Raw genomic sequence first — 24596 nt, 5'->3', positions numbered from 1 at the left:
AAGTTCTGAAGCCAAAAGCCGTAGTCGTTCTCACTGGGCTAAAGTCATGGTGTCGGCAAGGCTGGTTTCTTCCAGAGGCTGCCCACCGCTCTTGGCTGTGGCTGCAGCCTGGGTCCCCGCTGCTGGAACCACACGGCCCACTTCTCTTTGACCTGCTTGCTGCCTCCTTCTAAGGTCCCTTGTGATGCATGTAGGGTCCACGTGGAGAATCCAGGCTGATCTCCTAGTCCTAAGATCCTTAATCACATGTGTAAATCTCTTTTGCCACATAAGGTAATATTCACAGGCTCTGGGGCTTAGGGGGTGAATATTTTCAGGGGGAGAGAGGATTCTTTAGTGTAACACAGGGAGCCATATTCTTTGTTCTTGAATTGGAAGCAGTTGACACACAGCTGTTGTTGGCTGGGGACTTGGGAATTTAGGGAGGAGGACTGGGACAAGTAACCCTCACTAGTCCTCAATCTGTGAAAAATCAGATAACCTGAGGTGTTTGTTGGGAAGAAGGCAAGAAATCTTTTCTCTCTCTGCCATAATAAATGTCATCCAAGTTGAATTAACATTGTATTGTTTCTTTGGGCAGCAAACTGAATGTAAAAAGTTGTTATATTAATCCAACAAGTCAACAGGGAAGTGTCTATTTTAAGGTCCAACCATCATCAGATAAAATGTTTAGTTAGCTAGAGTGAAGAGGATAAATAATATTTAATGTCTTCAACATTAGCAGTCAGATTTTGCTGTTTAGAGTTTGAAAAGTGTCTGATTCTTTGTTCTAAATTCCAATCTTTGGTTGTAACTGTGTAATTCAGCTGCATGGAAACCCAAAATAATGTTAGCAGAAAAGCATGAGAACAAAGAAGGCTGATTTTTTCACAGGCAGTGTGCCCAGATGAAGACTTCCCTCACATCATATTCTTTCAACCACTTAGGTGTAGGAGGAGTCCTCTCTCATTGGAGAAAGTCAAAGTGGGTCTTCCCATATTCTTCTGGTTATTTTGTCAGTGGATTCAACCTGACAAGCTAATAACATAAGGATTAAACATTGAGGTGTTTTAAGTTAAAACATGTTTTAAAAGTTAAATGAAAATAAAATCAAATAGAAAAGTCTAAAAAACCCCTTGAAGTCTAATAGTTTTTTTAATCACAAAACACATATGTATTGGTGACTTTAAGTTTCCTCTTTCACCGTTGATGGTTGTTTTTTTTAATATATATATCTAAAGTTTCATGATTAAAAAATAGCCTAACACAGAAGTCAGCAAACTTTTTTGGTAAAAGGTTAGATATTTTGGGCTTTGTGGGTCATGTCTCTGTTTCAACTACCCACTTCTGCCCTTGTATTGCAAAAGTAGTCAGATGATATATAAATGAATTAATATGACTTTATATAAATAAAACTTTTATGGACCCTGAAATTTGATTTTTACAGAATTTTCAGGTATCACAAAATATTATTTTTTGAATTTCCTCTCAATCATGCGTGTAAAACTGTAAAAAAAAATCATTCTTAGCTCACAGGCCATACAAAAACTATAAAACTGAAGAAAAGGATGACATTGGACTGGCAGTGATTTCTTAGATATGACATTAAAAGCACAGGTAATAAAAGCAAGAATAGACAAATGGGACTATACCAAACTTAAACTGTTGTGCATGGACACAATTTTTGTGCAGGACACAATTAATAAAGTGAAAAGAACCTATGGAATAGAAGAAAATATTTGCAAATCATATTTCTGATAAGTGGTTAATATCCAGAATATATAAAGAATTCTACAACTCAACAACAGAAATCACTCAATTTAAAAATGGGCAAAGGAGTTCAATGGAAATTTCTCCAAGATGGTATATATTAATAAACGGCCAACAAGTATACAAAAAGATGTTCAACATCCCTAATCACCAGAGAAATGCAGATCAAAATCACAACAAAATATCACCTCATACCCTATTAGCCATAAAACATGGCTACTATCAATAAAACAGAAATGACAAGTGATGAAGATATGGAGATATTGAAACACTTGTGCACTATTGGTGGAACTGTGAAATGATGTAGTCACTATGGAAAGGATAAAAAAGTTAATAAACCTCAATTAAATAGAGTTGGGAGACCAGAAGGGGAAGCTGTCACACTGTATGATGATAGCAGAGCCCAGTGGAAAGGAGAAAGACTCTTCTTTCCTGGCAAGGATTCAGCCAATGGAAAGTCATGAACTCGTTGTTTCCTGAGCCCTCCCAAGTCCCTTTCCGCCTCCATGAAAGGATGGCCCTCCCATTGCTGTCTTGGGACTTGCACATGGCTCACCATGGTTGCAGACCTTGGCTTGCAATTCTCTGCTGACCCCAAATAAACCCATCTTTTCTGGAGAAATATCTGACAATCTTATCTGTAGGAGCAGCCCAAATGTCCACTGATGGATGAATGGATAAATAAAATATGGCAAATACATACAGTGGAATACAATTCAGCCTAAAAAAGGAAGAAAATCTTGTCACATGCTATAACATAGATGAACCTTGAGAAAATCACACTAAGAAAAGTAAGGCATGGGACTTCCCTGGAGGTCCAGTGTTGAGACTTAGCCTTCCAGTGCGGGGGTTGGGGATTCAATATCCCATGTGCCTCATGGCCACAAAACCAAAACATAAAACAAGTAATAATGTAACAAATTCAATAAAGACTTAAAAAAGAAGGCAGTCCTAAAGAGACAAATATTGGATAATTCCATTTGTTTATGTCTTGCTGAAGGGGGCAAGGATGATTCCATTTGGATGAGGCTTTTGAATAGTCAAATCCACCTAAACAGAAAATAGAGTGGTGGTTACCAAGGCCTGGGAGTTGGGAGGGAAAGAGAGTATTGTTTAATGAGTATAGAATTTTAGATTTGCACAATGAAAACATCCTAGAGATCTGCTGGCCATCAATGTGAACATACTTAATGCTACCGAACTGTACCTTTAAAAATTTCCACCTTAACCATTTTAGTTATGTTACCACAATACAAGAAATGAAAAAGTATTACTATAATGTAAAATTTGAGGATTTTATATTCTGAGAACTAGTTTGAATCAGAACCAAAACAAACTAGGGGGCAGGTTAGACCTGGTCTTCAGGTCAACTTTGGTTGATCATTGGCCTAATGTAATCCAACTTAAACCCTGTAATCAGCATGCAGTCTTCACATATTTAACCTGCCCCCCACAATCTTTTTTATTAGAGTCACTGAATGTTACAACTGTAAGTGGCCATAGAGACTTGGTCATTTTGGAGGGTAGGAGTGGGGGCCTGGTGATGTGAGATGGGTAGTTTCCAAGGTCAAAGAGGTAGTTAATGGCAGATTTAGACGTTAGCTGCCTCATTGCTATTTGGAGTTATCTATAACAAAGGTCCGTCTTGTCAAGGCTATGGGTTTTCCAGTAGTCATGTATGGATGTGAAAGTTGGACTGTGAAGAAAGCTGAGCACCAAAGAATTGATGCTTTTGAACTGTGGTGTTGGAGAAGACTCTTGAGAGTCCCTTGGACTGCAAGGAGGTCCAACCAGTCCATTCTGAAGGAGATCAGTCCTGGGTGTTCTTTGGAAGGAATGATGCTAAAGCTGAAACTCCAGTACTTTGGCCACCTCATGTGAAGAGCTGACTCATTGGAAAAGACTCTGATGCTGGGAGGGATTGGGGGCAGGAGGAGAAGGGGACGACAGAGGATGAGATGGCTGGATGGCATCACGGACTCGATGGACGTGAGTTTGAGTGAACTCCGGGAGTTGGTGATGGACAGGGAGGCCTGGCGTGCTGCGATTCATGGGGTCGCAAAGAGTCAGACACGACTGAGCGACTGAACTGAACTGATAGATTCTTAATGTTCATGCAAACAATTTTTTATTTAACTGGAGGTGAATGTAGTAGTTAATTCCACAGGTGCTGCTATAAATACACATTGAATTAAACTTCCCTAGTAAGTAGTCAGACACGACTGACTTCACTTTCACTTTTCACTTTCATGCATTGGAGAAGGAAATGGCAACCCACTCCAGTGTTCTTGCCTGGAGAATCCCAGGGACGGGGGAGCCTGGTGGGCTGCCGTCTATGGGGTTGCACAGAGTCAGACACGACTGAAGCGACTTAGCAGCAGCAGCAGCAGCAGCAGCAGTGAGTAGTCACGTGGTGCTCTAGTCCTCTGTGCCTTTAGGCTTGGAGTTGGGAAAAGAAAGGACAATACTGATTGCAGAACTCACTTTACAGATGAGCTATTGTGCTAAAATTGGTTTATATGTGGTTTTACAGAAGTTATTTAAGTAGAGCTTAAGATTTTGTGAAGTATTTAAAATAAGCTCATTTAATACTAGTCTCCAGAAACATTACCTTGGCCCATCTAACCACTTAAGGGAGCTGTGTAAATTTGCTCCTCTTCTTTACAGCATTAATTAACATTTTAAAAAAGAAGTAATGTTTTTAAAAAATTCAACAGTAAATTTTAAAGATCTTATAGGCTTTATTCAATGATTCATGAATTTGGCAGCATCCCATCTCATAGATAGAAGCTCCAAGGCATTGTACAAAATTAAAGAACTTTACAGGCAGAAGGGAGTGGGACCTGGAAGTCATACTAGCAGAAAGTGAATTGGTTGCGACAAGGTCACTTTCCTTTAGGGGATGATGTGGGTCTGGGTGTGTCGTGTCATGACATAGATATATCAAGCTGATTATCTCACTAGTGCTGACCAGGTGATTCCTTGATTGGCTGGTTTAAGATTCCAATTCCGGGAGAGGCTGACATTATTAGTCTCCTTTGGTGATGTGGAGCTAAGCATTAAGCGACTCCATTTTAGGCCTGTTGTCTTATTTTTAACAGTGACAGCTTAAAAGACAAACCATTATATGCCAAATGCCTGACTTTCTAGGGGTCACCAAAGAGCGAAGGACATATAAAACCCAATTCAGCAGGCCAGGATCTAAAATTAAACCATGAGTGAAATGCAAGAGGCACAGCGTTCATTCTGCTCCATACTGTGAAGCAGGACAAGGTACGCTTTGCCTGGAATGATAAAAATTGGTATACTAAACAGCTTTTCATTGTCAAAAAAAATTAAGCTTTAGAAGTGTAGGGGAAGCACACTGACTGAAACCGCCCACCCTGGCCAGGCACCATAGTAGCTATTTGCATGAGTTGTTTTACAACAGGAGGTCCTGGTAAGGAACAGGGAACTAATAAGCCACCACCAACCAGAAGGGTTCGCAAGAGGTCAAAAGGAGACACCATATGTCTGGCCACCTCCCAGAATCCTTCTGTCTGGCATCCATGTTGGCTGAACAAGGCATGCACCACCAGGAAGGACTCTGAGTCAGAATGATTGGCTAAAGACAACCCGTAAATTAATCCCATCACCATAAAACCCGAAAGCAGAGCAGTTCTCCTGGGTTCCCTTACCTTGTTGCTCTCTGCTCGGGTGCCTTCTTCCAATAAAGTTTCTTGCTTTGTCAGCACGTCTCCTCCGACAATTCTTTTCTGAGTGTTAGACAAGAGCCTGCTCTTGGGGCCCTGGGGGCCACCCCCCTTTCTACAACAGAAGTAGAGTAGAAATGGCAACACAATCCATAAAGTTTATGTGATATTCCAGAGTTTAGAAAGCATAAACACTAATGCAGTGCATAAGCCTAGGCAATATCTTAGTTTAGGGGGAAAAAAGGCTTAAAAGACCTTCTTGGGACAATCACATAACTTGAAAATGGACTGGATGTTAAATACCATCAGGGAATTGTCTTAGATGTGGTACTGGTATTGTGATTCTGAGGCGAATGTTCTTATTTTTTTAGAAGACACAGGCTGAAGTATTTAGGGGTGATTGATTTTTGATACCTGCAATTTATTCAAACAGTATAACAAAAAGCCATCTCTATTTTCTGTCTATTTGGAAATCATCATAAAGAATTGGGGTGAGGGGAGCAGGGGGCATTTTTCAAAAGTTCCTTAGCTAAGGGCACTGTGAAGACCTCCTGAGCTATCAGTAGCTTCAATTTATAGTTTGGTTTTGTAGCGCTGTTTCTTTTCCCTGCTGCAGCGAGGAACAACACTGTGACCCGGGAACAAACAGCTCTTAATCACCCTTAAGTCAATAAGATTCAGCTGTAAACTCCCCGAAGGGGTAAAAGTCCACACCTGATATAATCTGCTTTACATTCCTACGCTATTACACTTGGCACGTTCACCTTCAAATTGCAAAGTAATTTGTTTTGCATTTTCCCGCAGTTGTATCTGCATTTGGAGGTCCAGGCAGAAGGCATTTCTTTCTGGCCCGTGAACACCCAAACACTTTAAAAAACAATGAGTTGCATCCTACAACTCAAAAATGAAAACCTGGGAAAAAGCTAAGAATCCTAATCTGGTGGTATTTGGTCATCACCGTAAGTATCTTGCTACCTAAGCTTCCCTGGTGGCTCAGACAAAGCGTCTGCCTGCAATGCGGCAGACCCGCGTTCGATTCCTGGGTCGGGAAGATCCCCTGGAGAAGGAAATGGCAATTCACTCCAGCATTCTTGCCTGGAAAATCCCATGGACGGAGGAGCCTGATAGGCTACAGTCCATGGGGTCGCAAAGAGTCGGACGCGACTGAGCGACTTCACTTTCACTTTCACCGGCTTACTAGGATAGCGCAGGCTAAGAACCGCCACCACGATTCCATTTAATTTTAGCAATTAGGGCTGCTGATCCGAGAGCTGTTCAAGCTATCTGCAAGTTAGCGTCTGGTCTAGGACAGGATAGCCCGCAGGGCTAGTCAGAAGGGCTTGTGCGGAGGGCGAGTGGGGCAAGGGCAGGGACCGGGCCGGGAGGGGCGTAGCATGCCGCCGCACCTCCTTTACCAACAACACGGCCTCGCTGCCGGGGTCCGGCCATCTTGGTAAAGGCCAGAGCAGCGGCCAGCCCGGGGCTGCCAGGTTCGCTGGCGGGGCTGCCAGATTCGAAGGTCACAATGAGTGAGTGATCGGGCGACGTGGAGTGGAACCTAGCTCGGCCAGGACCCCGCGCGGGCTCGGGCCGCCGGGTGGGCTGCGGCGCCTGCTCGGCCCTGGGATGGTGAGGCGGCGAGCGCTGAGGCGCTGCCTGCAGCTGCTGGCGCCCTTGGCGGAGCCGGCGCGGCGGGGCCGGGGGCGGAGGAACTCGGGCGCCGGCCTCCGCCGCCCCTCCCGCTGCGCTGGGGCGCTGTGGCCGGTAGCCGAAGAGCAGCAGCAGCAGCAGAGGCGGCGGCGCGCACGCCTGCCCGCCCGGCGCACCTGGTGAGTCCCTCCCCCGCGCCCGCCTCCCTCCCCCGGCCCCGCTCAGTTGCACCGCGCGATTCGGCTCGCTTCCTCTCGGTCTCTGGGAGGAGCGATCCTCACGCCCTGGCCTGGGGCTGTTTGGCTCTTCCGCGGAATAGAGCGGGCTGTGGGTGGATTCCTGCTCCCGAGCCCTGCCTCATCTCGGAGATGCTGCACTTGTGAATGGTAGAGCTTCGTTTGAATTTGTGCGGAGCTCGCATCTCTGCGCTGCGTGTTTGAAGAGCCACATAGGTGTTTTTTTTTTTTTTTTTTTTTTTTCCTCTGCGCTTGGGAGAGTAGCCGTCTCTGGGATTTGTTATATCTAGGTCCAAGCTTCTCTGCTGTTCACGAGGTAGCTTCACAGACTGGAATATATGTGGGTGTCTTTTGGTGTATGTAAATGAGTGGTTAGACGACTTCCTTAGAACAATTTATTTCTGCTTCACCTATAGTACTTATTTCTAAAAATTCGTTCCGACAGGTTTCTCCCCATTTATTTTGAAAGTTAACCACGGAAAGGAAACGAAGAGCTAAAGTTTGGAGCAAGGTGCGGCGAGGTGGTAGAAGACGGTGCCTTTTTTGTTGTTGTTTTTTTGACCGTGCTTTCTTGTCTTCGGTTCGGTGGTTTGTTTCTCAAGTTGAGTGTTACTGCAGGCATTTCAAAACAGGTATTCAGATAGTCTCCCCCCCCCTCCTTTGACTAGAACTCTCTATAATGAGATCAGTACGTTTCTACAGGCTTCTGAGTCTAATGCATCGTATCTCTGTTGTACCTGGAAAACTCTAGTATGAGAAAAGTTAACCTTTAAAACGTCACTTGATTTTTGGTTTTTCCTTTACTGCAGTTGTTCTGTATATGTTATAATATGACTCACCTGGTTTACTTTGGCTAATTAACATCAAGTGTTTGCTAGTTGATAATTCTGGTTAATGTATTGAGAAAGTGATTCCTGAAATACAGCTCTCTGAAAATTAAATAATTTCCATCTTTGTTAAGAATGAATATCTAGCAGTTCCATTTCTATTTTCGGTTTCATTGGTTTTGATTTAGCCTCAGACATCCATATTGTTTAGGAAGAAGTTATGTAATGTTTAAAAAGAAAAGATTACCAGTTTCCCACCGTAGTCTGATTTTGTTGGAAGAAAATTTCAGTCTGTTAGAGAAGAAATTCAGGTCTTGTTTAAAATTTAAAAGCGATACTGACTTCAAAATGTTTTAAGTGAAAATATAGTCACAATTTTCAGATTTTATTTAATTACATTCTGCAGGTCTTCCTGCTGCAAGAATTTTGTAGTCTCAAAAAGACGGTAATACTTAGTGTATTTCCCATACTCTTATTTTCATTCAGCGTCTCACATTTCATATTGAAAAATTTAATTAATGAATTAATTCAGTTATAGCTATATGAAGGATGTTTTAATATAAGCATTCCTTTGTAGGGTTTGGGATTTAGTTATACTTTCTATGATAGAGTCATCTTGTATGAAAAGGGTGTTATGTTAATTTTGAGTATTAGTGAACTTGGGAAATTGGGGCGATTTTAAGAACATTTTTGTCTGTGTTTGAAAAAGTATTGCTTGTTTTTAATTTGTTGTTTCATTCTGCTTTTTCTTTGTAGTGGTAGACAGCTGTAATTATAGTGAGTTTTTCCATTCCATTCTATTCTTTTTTCTTTGTAACTTAGAATATGCCTGTAGGTGGTTTGTGTTGATGTAGGCACTTTAGATTGAAATGCATACAGGTAAGAAATGTTTTCATTGAAGTATTACTGGGGAAATGAACTGTGCCCATAATTAATGCGCACACAATTTAGCCTGAAGGCCTGAGGGCATGCATAAAACTGGTATTTAAAGAATCACCCATGTGATTTCCAGTCTAAGTCAGATAGTGTACTACTCTAGATGCTAGAATACTGAAGACTTCTACCTTTCTATATTTATAGTGCCTTCCTTGACTTGTCTTTTGAATTTAATAACCATTGATTGTGTATTTAAATATTTTAATTAACAGACTTTGTGACAGATTATGCAAGAACTTATACATCTCAGGGGCAGTATTGTTATGTCAGAGATACAGTCTTTGCCAACTGAGTTGTTTAAATAATGTATTGTTGCAGAAACCTGAAATCGAGAAATCAAGCACCATACTCGGGGAGTTGGAGAACTCAGGTTTATTACGCTGGCAGGCCCAGAGGAGTTAACACTCTGAGCTCTGAGCCCTGAACAAAGGGGTTACAGAGTTTTTATAGACAGACTATAGTGGGCAACGCTAGCTGCTAACAGGCTAGTTTAAACTAAGGGGTTTTGCGCGCACAGGAACAGCAGTCAAGATGGGGAGGGGGATGCCTGACCTTTACACGGACAGGTGTGATTAAGTAGGTTTCCAGGGGCTGTGCAGTTGTAAAAAGCAGGACAAGGGTGAGTGAGATAAGCTCCAGTTCCTAGTATTCCCCACTTTCTGAGACTGCGTGACCTACATGATCCAGACTTTGCAAGGAGCAAGCTGAGTTACAGAGGCAGAAGGAGCAAGAGATGTAAAATTTTAACTTTTCCTCTCATTCTCCCCTCTTGATGCTTCTATCATTCATTGTAGAAAGCATCATCTCATGTTTTGGTAGGACATTCAGAGCTCTCCATTGTTTAGGGGGCTGTATTGTGCTATTATCATGTAAATTTATGGATTCAATCCGAGAGGTTATGATCCTGGTAATTATATTGAGAATACAAGGGCCAAACAAGAGCACCGCAAAGAGTGTGAAGAGAGGACCTGTTCAAGGGAGAAGCCACGACCCCCAGCTCCAGATATTGTTTCAGTTACCCCAGGAATTAGCTAGTTTCTCCTTTCTATGATTCATTCCCTTAGCTTTTGGGCCATGTCTCTATTTCTGATTGGTTACATGCTGCTTTTAGCAGTGTTTTTCATTCAAGAAGAGGCAGATTCCTCCCTTTTTGGCTCAGAAGGCCTAGCTCTCTCCTACTTTGTAAAACCACCTCAGCCAGGAAGTCTAGTTGGTCCTGTAATGAAGAGAACAGCAATAATACCAATTAGGGTTAGAGGCCAGGTTTGACAGTGAAAATCCATCGATGTTTTGATAGCTGGAGCCTAAAGCTTTGGCTGTGTGTTGACCAGCCAGCTGCTGGAGTGTGACTGGAGCAAGACTGAAGAATCCTCAAGCTTCTGCCGTGTGTTGACTAGTCAGCTTCTGGAGTGACTGGAGCAGGGCTCAGCGTCCTTCATGGGTAAGGGCTGTTGTCTTTGGAACCAGACCTTGAAGAGGTTTTGGGGGGTCCTGAACTGCTTTCCAGGTGTCTTCATCACAGGAAGTCGCTGCCTTCTTGACTCTGGTGTGGTGGATCCAAGGAATGACACCTATAACTTTAACAGCAGTAGGGGTTGCCAGGACGGCGTGTGAGGGCCTGTCCAAACTGGCTGAAGTGGTTCCTTTATCCAGTCTTTAACCCATACCTCATCTCCTGCTGATAGGGATGAATCCAATTGCCCAAAGGAATGGGTGTCCTTTCTAAGGTTTCTCGGGCAATTTGGTGGAAGACTTTTTTCCTAGGGCCTGGAGGTGTTGGGACATCTCCAGTTCAGCTAGTTGTTGGTGGTCTCCCTTGAGCTTTTCTATCACTGATGGTGGTCTCCCGTATAAGATCTCAAAGGGAGAATAGGACCTCGGGGTGCATTTACGGAGGGAGATGAGAGTCCACAGAATGATAAGGCAGCTTGTTCTATCATTGTCTGGATGTTGGCCGGAGGATATTCTTGTACTACTTCTTGGAGAAACAAACCTGACAAGAAAGTTAAAGATACATGGGCAAAAGATTAATAGAAGTAGGAAAGCTGCTGGGGGGCTAGCCAGGAGAACCAGGTCCAGACATTGGTTTGTAATGTTAGTGTCTGTCTAGGTATGAGAAGATGCAAGAATTTGGACTTATAAAAATCTGTACCTGAAAACATCTGACTATCTGAAAGCCTGGTTTTCTGGGGTTTTCCTGGAGCCTTATTCTGGAAAACTCTGGGGTTTTCCAGAGTGCCTTATTTTTTGTCTCCACCCTGAACTCCTTTCAAGGGGGGTATTGTAGAGGCAGCTGGCAAGGGCCAACTTCCAGTCAGCAGTGCCCTTTCATAGCCACATATTTGACCATGTTTTGGGGCATTTCATGGTCATTGTGTCCCACGGTGCTGGGAAGTCTCATTCCCAGATCTAACAAAGATTCCGTTGACAGGCCACTCAATGTGTTGTCACTAGACCAGGCCTGGTAAGTAGCAAAAGTCTCTGGACCATACCTGTCTTACTAGCCTCTTGATCCAGGAAAATGTTTCCTCTTGTTGCTATTTCCCATATCTAGAGTTACATTATTACAATTATTGATCTCACATGGAACTGCATACCAGCATTTTATCACAGGCTCAGTCACACATTTGGTAACGTAAGAAATAATCTTCTGAAGCAAGCTACATAGAAAATAATATGGCTAGCAGTTATTAGTAAGAGTACAAGCAAGAATTTAAGTCAAGAACTTTCACTGGGTATACCCTGGTAAGACTCCAGGTCATCTGACTCAGTTAAATGATTATAGCCAAGTGTTATCTCCTGGTTTTACATCATGGAGCATCTGACCTTTATCCAAAGACTGGTTACTGAGATAAGCTTTAGAAACAATCTTAGAGTGTCCTTTTTAATAATGTAATTAAACCTTTTAGCAGTATAACAAGGAACTATCTCAGAAGTGAGTCTTAGTAAGCACAGACCTTAATTAACAAAACTAGAATATTCAGTGAAACATAATTTTGAGGACATTAACACTGTAGCCAGGAAAGACTTTAACCCATCAGATAAAAATGTCAGGGAGCTGGGAAAAGCCAAGATTTCCCATTGCCCTGGCTCTTTGATTTTCAGCTGTTGTTTATCCATTTTTAATTTCCTGATTTAGGAGCAGACTGTTGCCAAGTTTTAAGGACATCAGGATAGCAAAAATCTAACTGAGGGCTTATATTTTTTTGTTGAAGCAGAATGAGTTTTGTCTACATGTACCATAACCTTAACTAATGTTCATTTACTTTACCAAAGTAACAGAAAGATTTTAAAAACAAATATAAATCACTTAAAGGCAAAGAAATTAATAATCTGTTATCAAAAGCTGCATTCTAAGAAAACTTTGTTCTCTAAACAGAGAGAAGACCAAATTCCAGTCTGGTACCAGCTTACTGTTAATAACAAAATTTGTTTATCTGCTTAATTTTAGAAAGTCTTTTCCATAAATCTTGAAGAACTAGCAGTATTTTTCTAAAGGCATGAGAGTAAAACCATAGAAGGGATGTTTAAAATCTGATTCTATTGCAATTGACAAAGAAACCTGGTCATAACACTTTAATATGATAACTAGAATTATAATTGACCATATTTTATCAGGGCATATCAGAGCAATATGAATTTCACATAATTTTAGGATATCTATATTAGTAACATCAACCACACAGTATAACCTGAAAATATTTATCATCCCTTTAACAGTACTTCCCATGTGATTTAACATGTCCAGTGAACCAAGGTAGCTTAATAGCTCTTTGGTAAGTCTCAGGGGCCCTCTGAAGCATCCCACAGTTAGCTAAAAGTCAAGTTATTTAGGAAGTTTTGTCAATAAATGTCAAAAGGATTTATAACACTGTCAGGTAGGATCATATAAGTTACTGTGAAATAATAGTTATTTACTTAGCCAAAGTTAACAAAAGATTTCAAAGGTAAATATAGAACGGATCAATTAAGAGGTAAACTTTATAATTAAAAGCAGTTCAACATCTGAAGAAAGTATGTCCTCTTAACAGAGAGAAAGGCTGAATTTAAGTTTTTGCACCAGCTTGCTTTAAACTCATTTATGTAAACTTAATTAAATTTATTTTAAACTTAGTCCTACCCATGCACAAAACATTTTCTTAGGGTCCACCTTTCACGTACTTTTTAACCACTTTCTGTAACAGCCACCTGTAAGTCAGATCTACTTTCTTTTCCCTTTATAAAATGTAATTTTTTTATATCTTCTTTATTAAAAACATACATCCTACTTCTTCCTTATTATATTAGAAAACAAACATTAATACTAGATATTTAATGATGAATATTACCCAGTTTATGTGACTCTGAAATTTAGATTAATTTTTCTTATATTTAGAATTGTTTGATTTGTAAGCACTTACTTTACTTTAGGCCAATTAAATTAGAACTCATTTACAACTTCAACAATATTATCAGAAAAAAAACAAAAGACATACACTGAGACTACATAAACACAGACAGACAGTCAGAGATCTTATAGTTTTCTGTTTGAGATTTAAAATATCTCTTTGACCCCCTTTTTTCCTCGCTTGAGGTTCTAATTTGCCAAAGGCTGAGGTCTCAGGCAAAGTTGGCTGTGTATTTCAAGGACATGGAAAGGGTTAACTTCAAGCTTTTCCCTAAGGAAGCCTTTTAACAAGCTAGTTGTTTTTAATTTCAAATGCAAAAAAATTGGTTTTGCAGTTTCCAAAAAGAAAAATTTCTCTCACTCTATTCAGTCAGCAGTTACGCACTCACAATCATTCAGAGGCTATCACAATGCCTCCCTTCTCCTGAGTCCCCAGGTTTCCTTAACTGTTGCTTCCTTCCTGGGAGCTCCAAGGAGATTATCAGTCACAATGCCTCCCTTCTCCTGAGTCCCCAGGTTTCCTTAACTGTTGCTCCCTTCCTGGGAGCTCCAAGATTATCAGTCACAGTGCCTCCCTTCTCCATTTCCATTTCTCCCTATCTGATGTTTCCTTCCTGGGAGCTCCAAGGAGGTGATCAGTCTCCTCTTCTAGCCGTTGGGGTAGGAACTGACTGGGGCCTGGCCCCGGGACCTTACCTGATCCTGTGGCCATTCCTGGTGAGTTGGTCTGTCCCTCCAATGAGTCCATTTGGGGCTCAGCCATCCGGAGAGTCGGGACACCAGTCCGAAAGAGAACCCGGAATACCATCAGGTGGCATGCATCCTCCTTCATCTTGGGGTTCCTTTGCTCCAGCCCAGCCAAGCGACCAGTCTGGCAGCTCAAGGGGTCGGCATGGTTGGAATCTTGCTGGGGCCTCCAGAAATGTTGCAGAAACCAGTAATCAAGAAACCAAGCACCACACTTAGAGAGTTGGCGAACTCAGGTTTATTATGCTGGCGGGCCCAGAGGAGTTAACATTACAAGCTCTGAGCCCTGAACAAAGGGGTTACAGAATTTTTATAGACTATAGTGGGCAACACTAGCTGCTAACAGGCTGGTTTAAACTAGGGTTTTGCGCTCGCGTGGAAACAGCAGTCAAGATGGAGAGGGGATGCCTGACCTATGCACGGACAGGCATGAATAAACAGGTTTGCAGGAGCTGGGCAATTGCAAAGAGCAGGACAGGGGTGAGTGAGATCAGCTCCAGTTCCTAGTATTGTAAGTCCCCACTTTCTGAGACTGTGTGACCTACATGATCCAGGCTTTGCAAGGAGCAAGCTGTGTTACAGAGGCAGAAGAAGCAGGAGGTTACATAAAATTTTAACTTTTCCTCTTCAGTATTATAACTTCATAATTTACAAAAACTCTTGAAGTATTTTTTTAAATATATTTACATTTAGTTTGGTTTTAGAGACTTACAGTACATGAAATTATTAATGCCCTTCCACAGATGAGGAGAACAGGAAACCGAGAGCCCGGGAGGTTTTAGTGATTTACCCGAGGTTCCTTAGCCCAGTAGCCCTGGCCTTAGGCTCAGTATGTGTATACACCGCTGCTGCTTATTAGAAAGGGGTACCAGTTGAAGCCAAGGTAAGAGTGGTTTGGATCAGCAGGCTTTGGTCAGCATCACAGCCGTAAGTTGTACCCTTAAAATGGTAGTACCGTTGGCTACTGGCGCACAGGACAGGCATCTAGATGGATCAGCATAAATTCAAAAGTGGTTGAAAATCAACTCAGTACAAGCCTGCTACCTGGAACAATTCATCTTTCCCCTCTGAGGCAGCAGATTTTCCTATTTATTTAATCTGGGGGCCTTACCAGATTAAGAGACAGTGACATACTGTCACTGTATATGCCTGTAGAGTTCTGTGCTCGTTTGTAATCTCTCTCAGCTATAAGAATGAAATTGTCAGAATACACACCAAGCTTTCTCATTATTCCAGCACCGCTTATAATGGGGAGATGCTTGTTTTGCTTACAAAAGACCCTGATGCTGGAAATACTAGACAACAGCAGTAATTAGTTTTGAAAATTGTTTTCTGTATTTGAAGATCATTCAGATTACAAAGGTGTTTTCAAATTACTTTGTTCATTCTCTAGGCTTGTTTAGAGAGTTCATGAAAAGTACTGCTCTGTATATTGTGCTGTTGTATGGCTGAAGTAACTAATAGCAAAGAGTTTCTGAGCTCAGAGTTCTATTTAAAACTTGAGGCAAGTTTATCTGTTTATGAGTTAAACTATGTGAAATATCCCCCATGAGTGAAGTGAAATGTGTTACTTATCTCCCCATGCTGACCACAAGCTATGTTGGCTCTAAGTGTTTCTGAGCATAATTCTGATGAGAATATGGCTAATCAGCTGTTCAGCCTCTTTCACCAGCCAACCCTGGAACCCTGGAGTGTCATGTAACTCTGGCCTAACTTGTTTCTCCTGTAAAAGAAAGAGGTCACAAAGGAATGACTTGGGTCATGGAATGTTCAAGTTACAAAGGACCTAAGTATATGGCTGACTGAGTCCAGCCACTTTTACAAACCTGGATCCTTGGAGTGCCGTGTAACTCTCTGGCCTAACTTGTTTCTCCTGTAAAAGAAAGAGGTCACAAAGGGATGACTTGGGTCATGGAGTGTTCAAGTTACAAAGGACCTAAGTATATGGCTGGGTCTAACCTCTTTTAACTTACAGATTTCCTGGTTCTACCCCAGAAAGTTTCAAGCCTCTTATGATACTATGGAACTAAAACATCAAAATCAAACTTTTCCACCATTTCGCAGAGATGAGGTATAGTCCTCCCTGACTTATGATGGGGTGGTTGTTGTTGATGTAGTCACTAAGTTGTGTCTGACTCTTGTGACTCCATGGACTGTAGCCCATCAGGCTCCTCTGTCCATGATGAGGTTACATTCTCATAAACATAAGTTGAAAATATCATCATTTGAAAATCCATTTACTAAGCTTGTCTAACATGATAGCTAAGCTTCAGTTCAGTCGCTCAGTCGTGTCCGATCTTTGCGACCCCATGAATCGCAGCACGCCAGGCCTCCCTGTCCATCACCATGTCCCGGAGTTCACTCAGACTCACGTCCATCGAGTCCGTGGTGCCATCCAGCCATCTCATCCTTTGTAGTCCCCTTCTCCTCCTGCCCCCAATCCCTCCCAGCATCAGAGTCTTTTCCAATGAGTCAACTCTTCGCGTGAGGTGGCCAAAGTACTGGAGTTTCAGCTTCAGCATCATTCTCTCCAAAGAAATCCCAGGACTGATCTCCTTTAGAATGGACTGTTTGGATCTCCTTGCAGTCCAAGGGACTCTCAAGAGTCTTCTCCAACACCACAGTTCAAAAGCATCAATTCTTTGGCGCTCAGCCTTCTTCACAGTCCAACTCTCACATCCATCTATGACCACAGGAAAAACCATAGCCTTGACTAGACAGACCTTAGTCGGCAAAGTAATGTCCCTGCTTTTGAATATGCTATCTAGGTTGGTTATAACTTTTCTTCCAAGGAGTAAGCGTCTTTTAATTTCATGGCTGCAGTCACCATCTCTGGTGATTTTGGAGCCCCCAAAAATGAAGTCTGACACTGTTTCCACTGTTTCCCCATCTATTTCCCATGAAGTGATGGGACCGGATGCCATGATCTTCGTTTTCTGAATGTTGAGCTTTAAGCCAACTTTTTCGCTCTCTTTCGCTTTCATCAAGAGGCTTTTTAGCTCCTCTTCACTTTCTGCCATAAGGGTGGTGTCATCTGCTTATCTGAGGTTATTGATATTTCTCCTGGCAATCTTGATTCCAGCTTGTGCTTCTTCCAGCCCAGCGTTTCTCATGATGTACTCTGCATATAAGTTAAATAAGCAGGGTGACAATATACAGCCTTGACGTACACCTTTTCCTACTTGGAACCAGTCTGTTGTTCCATGTCCAGTTCTAACTGTTGCTTCCTGACCTGCATACAGATTTCTCAAGAGGCAGGTTAGGTGGTCTGGTATTCCCATCTCATTCAGAATTTTCCACAGTTGATTGTGATCCACACAGTCAAAGGCTTTGGCATAGTCAATAAAGCAGAAGTAGATGTTTTTCTGGAACTCTCTTGCTTTTTCCATGATCCAGCGGATGTTGGCAATTTGATCTCTGGTTCCTCTGCCTTTTCTAAAACCAGCTTGAACATCTGGAAGTTCATGGTTCACGTATTGCTGAAGCCTGGCTTGGAGAATTTTGAGCATTACTTTACTAGTGTGTGAGATGAGTGCAATTGTGCGGTAGTTTAAGCATTCTTTGGCATTGCCTCTCTTTGGAATTGGAATGAAAACTGACTTTTCCAGTCCTGTGGCCACTGCTGAGTTTTCCAAATTTGTTGGCATATTGAGTGCAGCACTTTCACAGCATCATCTTTCAGGATTTGAAATAGCTCAACTGGAATTCCATTATCTCCACTAGCTTTGTTTGTAGTGATGCTTTCTAGGGCCCACTTGACTTCACATTCCAGGATGTCTGGCTCTAAGCTTAGCTGTCTTTAAGTGTGCTCTGAACACTTAACATTGGGCTTCCCTGGTGGCTCAGATGGTAAAGAAGTTGCCTGCAATGCAGGAAATGTCAGTTCGATCCCTGAGTCAGGAAGATCCTCTGGAGCAGGGAATGTCAACCCACTCCAATATCCTTGCGTGAAGAATTCCATGGACAAAGGAACCTGATGGGCTACATTCTATCGGGTCACAGAGGTGGACGTGACTGAATGACTTTCGAGCACTTACATTAGCCCACAGTTAGACAAAGTCATCTGCCGCAAAACTTATTCTATAATAAAGTGTTGTATATCTTATATAATTTATTGAATACTAGTGAAAGTGAGGCCTGGCGTGCTGGGATTCATGGGGTCGCAAAGAGTCGGACACGACTGAGCGCTTGAACTGAACTGAGTGAAAGTGAAAAATAGAATGGTTGTAAGGATATGGGTCATTTACCATGGTGATTGCTAGCCAGCGACCCCAGTTATCCTTTGGGAACTGTGGCTTGCTGCTGTCCATCAAGGCAAGAGGATCTTTTGGTCCACGTGTTACTAGCCCAGGAAAAGATCAAAATTCACTATTGGAAGTAGGATTTCTAAATGCATCATAGGTTGGGCTTCCCTGATGGCTCACTGGGTGAAGAACCGACCTGTAATGCAGGAGAAACAGGAGAAGTGGGTTTGGTCTCTGGGTTGGAAGGATCCCCTCGATGAGGGCATGGCACCCCACCCCGGTGTTCTTGCCTGGGAAATCCGTGGACAGAGGAGCCTGGTGGGCTGCAGTCCCCGCAGAGTCGGACGTGACTGAGCACACAGCATACACGCACACACAAGTCGGGAACTATTTGTACTTTAAAACTGTTGTTTGAATTTTGATTCCTTTTTCATGCTTTCCTCATATAGTGTCTCAGTTTTTTATATATATATGAAATATCTGTTGTATATAAACATGTGTGTGCCTGTCAGAGCCCATTTTTGGACTGGGTGAATGGTAATCCTGGTGAACTTGTTGAATATCACCACGGTGAAGAATTTGACATACACTTGTGATGTTCTCAGCAACATTTTCTTGGTTAAGCATGATCATATTGAGCTAATTTCTTTTTTGCTTAGCTGCCCAAATATCTTACAATCATACTTTATAATAATGGTGGTGATTTAGTCACTCAGTCGTGTCTGACTCTTTGTGACCCCATAGAGTGTAGCCCTCCAAGCCTCTCTGTGCATGGGATTCCCTAGGCAAGAAATACTGGAGTGGGTTGCCATTTCCTTCTCCAGAGGATCTTCCTGACAGAGGAATTGAGCCCATGTCTCCTGTACTACAGGCATACTCTTTACTGCTGAGCCACCAGGGAATTAACCTTTTTAATAATGCTCATCTCCAATTTCATATAAACTGTCCACGTTCTAATACATTTTGTTGAAGACATAACTATGCATGTATATGGTACCCTGAGGCCACAGAGTGATCAGTCTTCAGATTATCCCAGGACTGATGGAGTTCCCAGTATACAGGACTTCCAGTGCTAAAACCGGGAAAGCCCTGGGGTATTCCTCTTACCTGAAAGTTTCTCTTCTTGGGATTTAATTAAAAATTCTTCAAGTTGGAAGGATAAAATGCCAGGTAGTTATATACTAGATGAACTCAAAGACATATTTTCAAGGTAAGGAAAATATCTTCAAGGCCTCATATATATTTTCTGTTTATATGACTGAAATATAGGATTAATTTATTCTTTTCCATGTAACTTTAGACAAAAATAATCTAGCAGTTAAATGAAACAGTTACATCATTTAAAATCTCCATGTAAAATTAAAAGGGCAGTTATAAGAGAATTGGTGTTTATTGTCTACTAAGTGCACTCATCTCACATGCTAGTAAAGTAATGCTCAAAATTCTTCAAGCCAGGCTTCAGCAATATGTGAACCATGAACTTCTGATGTTCAAGCTGGTTTTAGAAAAGGCAGAGGAACCAGATCAAATTGCCAACATCCTCTGGATCATGGAAAAAGGAAGAGAGTTCCAGAAAAACATCTACTTCTGCTTTATTGACTATGCCAAAGCCTTTGACTGTGTGGATCACAAGAAACTGTGGAAAATTCTGAATGAGATGGGAATACCAGACCACCTGACCTGCCTCTTGAGAAATTTGTATGCAGGTCAGGAAGCAACAGTTAGAACTGGACATGGAACAACAGACTGGTTCCAAGTAGGAAAAGGAGTATGTCAAGGCTGTATATTGTCACCCTGCTTATTTAATTTCTATGCAGAGTACATCATGAGAAACGCTGGGCTGGAAGAAGCACAAGCTGGAATCAAGATTGCTGGGAGAAATATCAATAACCTCAGATAAGCAGATGACACCACCCTTATGGCAGAAAGTGAAGAGGAACTCAAAAGCCTCTTGATGAAAGTGAAAGAGGAGAGTGAAAAAGTTGGCTTAAAGCTCAACATTCAGAAAACGAAGATCATGGCATCTGGTCCCATCACTTCATGGGAAATAGATGGGAAACAGTAGAAACAGTGTCAGACTTTATTTTTTTGGGCTCCAAAATCACCAGAGATGGTGACTGCAGCCATGAAATTAAAAGACGCTTACTCCTTGGAAGAAAAGTTATGACCAACCTAGATAGCATATTCAAAAGCAGGGACATTACTTTGCCGACTAAGGTCTGTCTAGTCAAGGCTATGGGTTTTCCAGTGGTCATGTATGGATGTGAGAGTTGGACTGTGAAGAAGGCTGAGCACCAAAGAACTGATGCTTTTGAACTGTGGTGTTGGAGAAGACTCTTGAGAGTCCCTTGGACTGCAAGGAGATCCAACCAGTCCATTCTAAAGGAGATCAAGCCTGGGATTTCTTTGGAAGGAACGATGCTAAAGCTGAAACTCCAGTACTTTGGCCACCTCATGCGAAGAGTTGACTCATTGGAAAAGACTCTGATGCTGGGAGGGATTGGGGGCAGGAGGAGAAGGGGACGACAGAGGATGAGATGGCTGGATGGCATCACTGACTCGATGGACGTGAATCTGCGTGAACTCTGGGAGTTGGTGATGGACAGGGAGGCCTGGTATGCTGCGATTCATGGGGTCGCAAAGAGTTGGACACTACTGAGCAACTGAACTGAAGTGCTTTTTACTTTGGGGTCTGAGAAACATTGTTGAAAGGAAGAAAGGCTAGCCTTGTTTGTGAGACCATCCTGTTGGCTGTGTGCTGCAAACTTTAGAACCTAGATATCTGTTCAAGACAGTTTTTGGATTTTTCTTACATATTCAACATGATTAGTGGAAAGAGCATGGATTATGGAGTCTTATCAACTTGGGTTAGATTTCCAGGTCCAACTGTTACCAGCTTTTTGATTTTGTGCAAACTATTAAATTCTGTGAACCTCTGGTGTGTCCCCTGTGACATGAAGAGAATATCTGTTTGGTGAGAATGTGAGGATTAAACTAGGTAATGGATGTGTATAAATTGTCTGACACATAGTGCTCGATAAATGACGTACTTAGAGCAATCATTGTGCCTCCCTGTGGACCCATGTTTGGATGAGGATCTGGTTTTGGATACTTACCTTACATGTTTTTATAGCTTCCCTAAATTTCCAAGTTAAGATCATTGTGTCAGTCAGGCTTAGTTTTGGGAGGTCCAGAGTTGCAAGGCCCAGGCTGGTACATGGCCTCTGTCTGAAGTCCTGGCTCTCTGTGCCATTCCCAGTGAGTTGGCATCATACTCATGGCTCAAGATGGCTTGAGGCAGCAGGATGCAGGGAGACTCGAGAATGCTTCCCTTTCCCTTAAGGAGACTCCGGGAGGCACCCTGTGAGACTTCTGCTTCTGTCACATCCTCTAAAGTGTCATCAGTGTGGCTGGAAGGTGTGGAAAGGTAGTCATTAATTGGGGTGTCAGTCAGCTCACTTGTGTCCGACTCTTTGCGACCTCATGGGCTGCAGCACACCAGGCTTCCCTGTCCATCACTGTTGCCCTAATGGGCCAGGAGCGAGCAAGGAGAATGAAGAAAGAACACGAAATCTGGTGCAATGGGTCAGGGGGCCTGCAGACTCTACTGGACTGAGGTGCAGAGTCCACTCTGAATACACATTTATTCCTAATTGCAGACTACAAGATTTTCTCAGATCTTATCTTTTTTTCTTTTCATATGAACTTTTATTTTTTTGTTTAAATATAAATTTATTTTAATTGGAGACTAATTACAATATTGTAGTGGTTTTGCCATACATTGACAGATCTTATCTTTCTCAAGACACACGCTGTGTTAATCACGTACTCCTAAACGTCATATACTACACTGCCATAGTCAAGACCTCCTTGTGTTCACCTCAGGCCGTTCCCTTCTGGGCTAGTCTCGGGAACAACTAGCAAGTGTGTAGGCAGAGTTCATGCCTGGCACCGACCTGATGTTCCAAGGTCCATGCTTTTATGATCCAAGTCATACTCCCTTCTGGTTCTGGCCTTGAAGTTTGTAACAAGGAGATTAGTCTTAAGAAAAACATGAAAGGTAATCATTAACATAATTTCTTAATATATGCAGTTTTTCCAGGTGCTATTTCTGTGGAATGTCTCAAGGCTGTGAAAGTACATTATTAGGAATTCCCACTACACATCACCAACTCCTGGAGCTTGCTCAAACTCATGCTCATCGACTTGGTGATGTCATCCAGCCATCTCATTCTCTGTCATCCCCTTCTCCTCCTGCCTTCAGCATCAGGGTGTTTTCCAATGAGTCAGTTCTTCGTGTCAGGTGGCCAGAGTATTGGAGCTTCAGCATCAGTCCTTCCAGTGAATATTCAGGACTGATTTCCTTTAGGATGGACTGGTTGGATCTCCTTGCAGTCCAAGGGACTCTCAAGAGTCTTCTCCAATACCACAGTTCAAAAGCATCAGTTCTTTGGCGCTCAGCTTTCTTTACAGTCCAACTCTCACATCCATACATGACTACTGGAAAAACCATAGCTTTGACTAGATGAACCTTTGTTGGCAAAGTAATGTCTCTGCTTTTTAATATGCTGTTTAGGTTGGTCATAGCTTTTCTTCAAGGAACAAGCGTCTTTTAATTTCATGGTTGTAGTCACCATCTGCAGTGATTTTGGAGCCCAAAAAAGTTTGTCACTGTTTCCATTGTTTCCCATCTATTTGCCATGAAGTGATGGGACCAGATGCCATGATCTTCATTTTTTTGAATGTTGAGTGTTAAGCCAACTTTTTCACTCTCCTCTTTCACTTTAATCAAGAGGCTCTTTAGTTCTTCCTCTCAGCTGGGGCATAGCTACCCTAAGTATAACTGGCATTCTTTTACTGAAGAGAAGATGGGGACTAGATTTTATGGTAGGCATCTCCTCGTCTCTACCTCTTTCTCACCACTTTACCACTGCAGAATTCAGCTACTTAAGTATTCTTTGATAAAGACTTTTCAATTTTTATCTCCATAGTTAGTAGTCTTAATGGGAATGCCCCTTGTTGAGTTTTGTTTCATTGTTTTTTGGTTACTTTTGCTTCTCCTGTAATTTGATTCCCACCAGATTCTCTGAGAAAAATTAAGTCTATCCCAGTGAAGAGTAATTATAATTTAGGCTCCTGTTCATTTATTCATTCAGTAAATATTTATTGAACACTCATCATGCATAGGCTGCTGTGGGTTATTATAGACAATGTTCATTATCACTAAGTGTGTTTCCCATTTTGTTTGTTTGTTTATTTGGCTTCTTGGGTTCACAGAGTTGAATTTGTGACTCAGCTGGGTTGAGTACAAGTCTGTGACCTGTCAACCCTTGTCCCTGGCAGTGTAGTCTTCCCAGTCCTAGTATTGGGTAGCCGTCTTGAGGTTAGGCCACCTTGCTAACTTGGAGTGCAAGACTTTGGAGGAAGAATAGGCTTATTGTTGGCGACTGCTATGCTAGCAGAAATTCAAGGGTGCCAAAGGGTTTTCTTTGAGCTGGAGAACGGAAATGCTTGCACTAGCTTTGCATAAATTGCTTATTGACGGCAGTGGTTCTCACCCTGCCTGCATGTCAGAATCGCCCATATAACTTTTAAAAATTGTCTGGGGAACACCTACCTGACATTTTGATTCAGGAGCCTCCCGTATAGTTTAAAAAGCTCCACAGGTAATTCTGATGTGCAGCCAGCACTGAGAATCACAAGTTTGAGGATTTGTACCCACCTGGCTTGGAAATACTCTAGGGAGGAGTCCCACTTTGCTTTTTATCAGTCGTCAGTCATACAAGCAGAGCCCTCCTTGATAACCTGTTTTGACCATCAGAAGGGGAATGTGGGAGAGCTCAGAGATTTAGTACCTGGATAGGACACGTGAGACAGTGAAGTGTTTAGAGGACAGTTAACTAGAGCTGGCCTTGCTTGCCTGTTTTGCCTGTACCTATTGTGAAATATTTTTTTTGAGCTAGAGAACCTCAGTAACTGGGGCTCAAGCTCTGGGGAGAGTGCAAGTTGTGGATGTGGCTGCTATTAATATTGTGAGTTTACTTATTTTTGTTCTCTAGGGACAATAAGGGGAGATGAAGGGGGCCGGGATTGTTATTTTCAGAACTAAACACTGCCAAAGTTTGTGA

At 42.2% G+C, this 24596-nt stretch overlaps 1 protein-coding gene and 1 long non-coding RNA gene across 14 annotated transcripts in view; one reads left to right on the top strand and one right to left on the bottom strand.

Annotated features, from left to right (window-relative positions):
- NAPEPLD (N-acyl phosphatidylethanolamine phospholipase D) overlaps window positions 1-24596 on the top strand; it is a 100301-nt gene that overhangs the window by 36401 nt on the left and 39304 nt on the right. Inside the window, exons 1-2 of one of the 13 annotated variants that reach the window (XM_060414657.1) lie at window positions 7191-7270; window positions 7773-7838. The exons of 2 other annotated variants lie outside the window; for them this stretch is intronic. Coding sequence is in view for 2 of the 11 variants with exons in the window: in XM_027968577.3 (XP_027824378.2) it covers window positions 7068-7270 (203 nt within the window). In the remaining 9 variants the exon portion in view is untranslated. Of the gene's footprint in view, window positions 1-6172; window positions 6401-6632; window positions 7271-7304; window positions 7668-7739; window positions 7960-10387; window positions 10532-24596 lie in introns of those variants that run through there. 10 more of the 13 variants (XM_042249174.2, XM_042249179.2, XM_060414656.1 and 7 more) reach the window with 10 other exon arrangements.
- LOC121819497 (uncharacterized) lies at window positions 9445-20438 on the bottom strand. The gene is made up of 2 exons (XR_006059765.2): window positions 14174-20438; window positions 9445-11083 (listed from the first exon to the last, which is right to left on the bottom strand). It is a non-coding gene; the product is annotated as an uncharacterized LOC121819497 (long non-coding RNA).

Source organism: Ovis aries, chromosome 4, assembly GCF_016772045.2.
Source record: "Ovis aries strain OAR_USU_Benz2616 breed Rambouillet chromosome 4, ARS-UI_Ramb_v3.0, whole genome shotgun sequence".
Lineage (NCBI taxonomy): Eukaryota > Metazoa > Chordata > Mammalia > Artiodactyla > Bovidae > Ovis > Ovis aries.
This window is presented reverse-complemented; position numbering and strand designations above follow the sequence as displayed.